The sequence below is a fragment of the Pteropus medius genome, unplaced genomic scaffold (assembly GCF_902729225.1).
Source record: "Pteropus medius unplaced genomic scaffold, Ma_sr-lr_union100, whole genome shotgun sequence".
Classification (NCBI taxonomy): domain Eukaryota; kingdom Metazoa; phylum Chordata; class Mammalia; order Chiroptera; family Pteropodidae; genus Pteropus; species Pteropus medius.
Window position 1 is genome coordinate 1,169,416 of NW_024348242.1, and position 4,673 is coordinate 1,174,088.

The 4,673-nt window shown below is 64.2% G+C and overlaps 1 protein-coding gene across 2 annotated transcripts in view; it reads left to right on the forward strand.

The window, feature by feature from the left end:
* RIMBP2 (RIMS binding protein 2) overlaps nucleotides 1-4,673 on the forward strand; it is a 140,030-nt gene that overhangs the window by 106,595 nt on the left and 28,762 nt on the right. For both annotated transcript variants that reach the window (XM_039879221.1, XM_039879222.1), the window contains exons 6-7: nucleotides 171-372; nucleotides 3,970-4,115. In XM_039879221.1, coding sequence (XP_039735155.1) covers nucleotides 171-372; nucleotides 3,970-4,115 — 348 coding nt within the window. The remainder of the gene's footprint in view (nucleotides 1-170; nucleotides 373-3,969; nucleotides 4,116-4,673) is intronic.

The window sequence follows — 4,673 nt, forward strand, 5'->3', positions numbered from 1 at the left end:
CGACATGCGCACACGACACATACACATGCATACACAACACATGGGCACATGCACACGTGCACACGACACGTGCACACAGTGCACACAGCACGCACAGACACGGCGCGCTCCCACGCACACGTGCGTCCCCACCGCCCGGCGCCCGCTGACGGCGCGTGCCTCTCCCGCAGTGCAGGGTGCGGGAGCTGGAGGAGAGGTGCCGGGCGCAGAGCGAGCAGTTCGGCCTGCTGTCACGGGACCTGGAGAAGTTCCGGCAGCACGCGGGGAGGATCGACCTGCTGGGCAGCTCCACGGCCCCCTCGGACGGCCCCCCGCCCCCCAGCAAGCCTTTCCCGCGATTCATGAACGGACTGGCCCCCTCCATCGGCACAGGTAGGTGCCTGGAGCCCCGCCTAGGCCGGGCTGGAGACGTGGCCTGCGCCCCTGCGCACAGCCGGCGTCTGGGAGAGCAGTGGGGGTCGCAGGGCTTAGGCCAGTGGTGAGCGCGTCCGGCGTGCTAGGCCTGCACTGAGCACGCGACGGGTGGTGACAAGTGCGCTCCCTGCTGTCCTGAGCTTACTTCACAGTCGGGAAGGCCGAGACCCTTGCGGGGGACACGCAGCTGAGAGGCCATGAGTGGGACTTGAACCAGGAGGTCTGGCTCAGGGTCCCCACTGTCACTCCTGCCTCAGGGCCTGCCAGCCACTCTCTGTGCTTCAGCTGCAGCCCAGCAGCCTCCTGATGGCACGGGTCGTGCCTGGAACTTCTGCGGCCACCCAGGGGCGAGCATAACACTGCACTTACGGGCGCCTCGGAGGCGGGGTGGGGACCGGGGCGTCTGGCTTCGCGTTGGGGTGGCTTGTGTTTGTCCCAGGCACGATGATCACAGAGGCTGTTAGTGAAACCTGGTCGAGGTTTCCAGCACAGACACAGTGAAAAACGCTCTGCCCGCTGACAGGTCGCAGGCTGCACCGGTTCCGGTTCCGTCCCCCGCCCGTTTAAAGTGTATTTTCTTAGTCTAGGGAAGACGAGCGCCGGAAGTCCCCTTTGGAGTTCCATGGGGGAGAGAGAACTTGCAAGTTGCTCGTTCTTATCAGAACACGTGATAAGTTCTCTTTGACACTTTCTATGACTAAAACGAGGTGACGCTGCTGCCTCTTGGTGAATAACAGCCCCGGGTCCCCTCCCCATGCCCTCCCACTGCTGCTCAAGCACGAGACGGAGTACAAGTGGCCGTGCAGGCAGGGTGGCGGGAAGGAGGGTCTGGACGTTGCCGTGTGGGCTCCGAGCAGCGGCAGCCAGGCCGTGTTCAGGGAGCCCAGGCTGTGACAGTAAGCAGAGGGCCTGGCCCTGCGTGGAGCCCGCCCTCGGCGGGTGGACGCAGACAGGAAACAAGTGGACGGATGGGTGACTGGGCAGCGCCACGCATATGGGTGTGGGGGATAGGGTGACATGACGGAAGGTGACCCAGGGCCACTGAGATGGGGTAGTTGGCAGACGGCACTTCCAGGAAGTGACGTTGGGGCTGTGAAAGCTGGGGGACAGGCAGGGATAGGACAGTCTCAGCTCTCACGTGGAGATAGGGTTCAGTTGGGTGGTCATATCAGATTGGCGGTGCATGCTTTTGAGGGTCCCCAAGCCTCCAAATGTGTTCAGTGATCCCCAGTGCCCCAGGAAGGCCGGTCACCTAGGTGTCTGTGCCTGGTACATGCCAGCGCCCAGGAAGGCCGGTGCTTGGCATAAAGCACGTTGCACACGCCGTGTGGTGACAGCAAACTCCCTAGTCAGCTAGGGAGCCCTCCCGGCAGGGCAGGGAGCGTGTGAGATGCTGCGTCCCCGACACAGCCAGGCCCCACCCTGCACTTTCTGGAAACAGCGGGCTCAGCCTGCTGTGGGGACTGTTTTCCACACAGCTTGCAAACGTGTTTTTCCAGCGAAAGCTCGTGGCTACGTGGGAGTGAATCAGTTAAAACTGACCTGGAAAAAGGGATCTGAGTCACGATGATCGAAAATAGACCCAAGAGCGAAGCCAGCAGAACCGAAGCAGTTCCGTGTCTCTGCTGAGCGAGGCGCTGGGCTCCTGGCGGGAGGCTGGGTGGCAGTGGCTCCCGTCAGGCCATTGGAAGAGGCTTCTCCTAGGTGACCCAGCCCGTCTAATGAACCGTCATCGTCCAGTGGTCCTTTGGCAGCCCAAGCACACTTGGTGTCGGCCTAGCGGCCTCCTTGCCGTGTGGATTACGGGCTGGGGCCCATGAGGGGGCCCCTCCTGTGACCCTGCCATCGTCCCAGGTGCTTCCTTGGCTGCACGAGGCGAGGCCCCTTGAAGGTTCAGCAGCGCGGGAGAGCCCAGCTGCTGGGCTGAGCGGCCGCTCTGGCGGCGGGGGCTGGCAGAGGACGGGCAGGGCCTCACGGACCCGCGGTGGACCAGGCAGAGGGCTGCGCGTCCCCTGGGCGTCCTCCTGCCTGGCGCCAGGTTGGCCTGGGTAGGGGCGGGGCAAGAAATGGCAGCGCGTGCGCCCTGGGGCCTCACTGTGCAGAGTCCCCTCGGACACCGGGGCGGCGGAGACTGCCCAGGGACAGAACCGCCCTGGACGCCTGGCAGGGAACACGCTGGGAGGTGGAGCCCCCGCCTGGCACGGTCCGATGCAGGGAGGGGACACAGTGGGTTGCTCACCAGCTGCCCCAGCCACAGGTCCCTGGCGGGACAAGCTGCGTGTCGGGGTGACACCTCTCCTGCCTTCCTGGAGGAGTGGCCTTGTCTGTAGCCAGGCCCTGTTCTCAGCTGGTTTTCTGAGGCCTCGGGGGCTCAGTCATTCGATCAGTATTTTCTTGGCACTGGCTGCATGCCCCGCACTGCCGTGGGCATTGGGGCGTTTTGCCCTGAACAGAGCAAAGGCCCTGCTCCCCGGAGCCCGACACCCTAGCAGGGGACCCCGTGCCATTTCGGCGCCCACCCTCTGCTACAGTGACATTTCCACTGGGCTGCCACACCAGGCTGGGCTGCGGGCGTGTGTGGTCATCTGTGCCGTGGCGGCCTCTGCTGGGACTCTTCTCATGGCATTTGAATCACTTGATACGTGCTGATTTGGACTCAGCAAGGCCTGCTCTTCGGTGAGGCAGTGTCGTGGAGGCACCCACAGCGAGGCACCGGAGGAGGGCCCTCTGTCTGCCGGGCGCCGAGAGCCCGGGGGTGGGGGGCGTGGTCGCGTCTGAGTCTCACAGCTGTGTCCCAGGAAACAACGCCTGGCTCGGATGTGACAGTCGGGCCACCACTGGCCAAAGTGCTCGGTTCTCCTCCGTGTGACCAGATGGGGCTCAGCGCCATCTTGAGTCCCTTGAGGACGGGGTGGACAGAGAGCTGCTTTGGTTCTTTGAGTCTCTTGTCCAAAGTATTTTTAGCCATAAATCCAGCCTTTTGGCCTCTTTGTGTGTCAGTGAGGACTCTGGGTCTTGGGTGGCAGCAAGGCCATCCTAAGCCGACGTGAGCAGAGAGAACTTTGTCCCGCAGACCGGAGGGAGCCGAAGTCCGGCTTCCGGTGCTGCTGGATGCGCTCGGGCTCCAGCCGCGTCCCCAGGATCCGCTTCCTCTGCATCTCACGGCCCCGCTTCCCGCGAGCAGCCCTGTTCTCCGCCTGGCGGTGACGTGGCTGCCACCTCACCGAGCCCCACATGCTCTGTTCTAAGCCAGGGAAAAGGAGGCTCTTTGCCATGACCCCACAAAATTCTCTCTGACTGGACCTTCCCACCTCCCGTGCAACGCCGCTGGCACCCCCAAACCGTCACTGTGGCCACACGTGGACTCTGCCGGAGCTGGCCAGAGCGGGGTGGGGTCAGAGCAGCCTGTGTAGACCGAATGGGGGATGGGCGGGTCCCCAAAAGGATTCCAGGGCCGATGCCAAGGGCGAGGAGGGCACAGGGGAGGCGCGTGACCAGCGCGCTGTACCGTTTCACCTGTGTCCTTTGTTCTGTTGTCTCGACGTTGGTGGCCAGGTCAGGAGAGCTCCATCGGAAGCCGCACTGCGACTGGTGACCATATCCGGCCCCTGCTGCCCCCTGGTGACAAGCCGGAGCCCCCGCCCGCCAGGCCCGCCTTCCCGTCAGGACCCGGAAGCCCAAGATGCGGATTTGAATCAGACGTGAGTCCTGTCCTGGCAGAGGCCCGGCTGGCCGCCTGTGCCGCGACGGCCGGTGTGCATGCCGGTGGCCCCGGCACCTCCCTGCGCCCCCATTAATCCCCGCCAGCAGTCCCCGTTGACCACCCTCCACGCTCCAGGGGGACACAGGCCGAGAACAGGCCAACGTTAAAGGCCAGGGACCATGAGAGGTGTGAAGCCAGAGCAGTAACCCCGCCCCCCAGAGCGTGAGGCGAGGGTCTGTCCTAAGAAGGGCTGTTGTGTCCAGGACGGAGCCCAGAGGGGCCCCTTTGGCCATCATGGAGCTGGGGTGGGGGTGCATTGGATCACAGGCCATGGAAGTTGTCTGTCTTATGTCTGCGTCCAGTGGGGTCCCCAAAGGATCTGAGACGCTGACTTGGCCTCACCCCCGTTTGCGAAGTCCCCTGTGCCCACAGCACGCAGTCTTATGGGGGACGTGGGCACGGACCTGCTGCTCCCCCACCAGGGGGCTGCGCACTGCTGCTCACCTGCCCGCCCCCTCCCGTGAGACAAGACGACTGCCCCCTCAGTGGCCAGCAC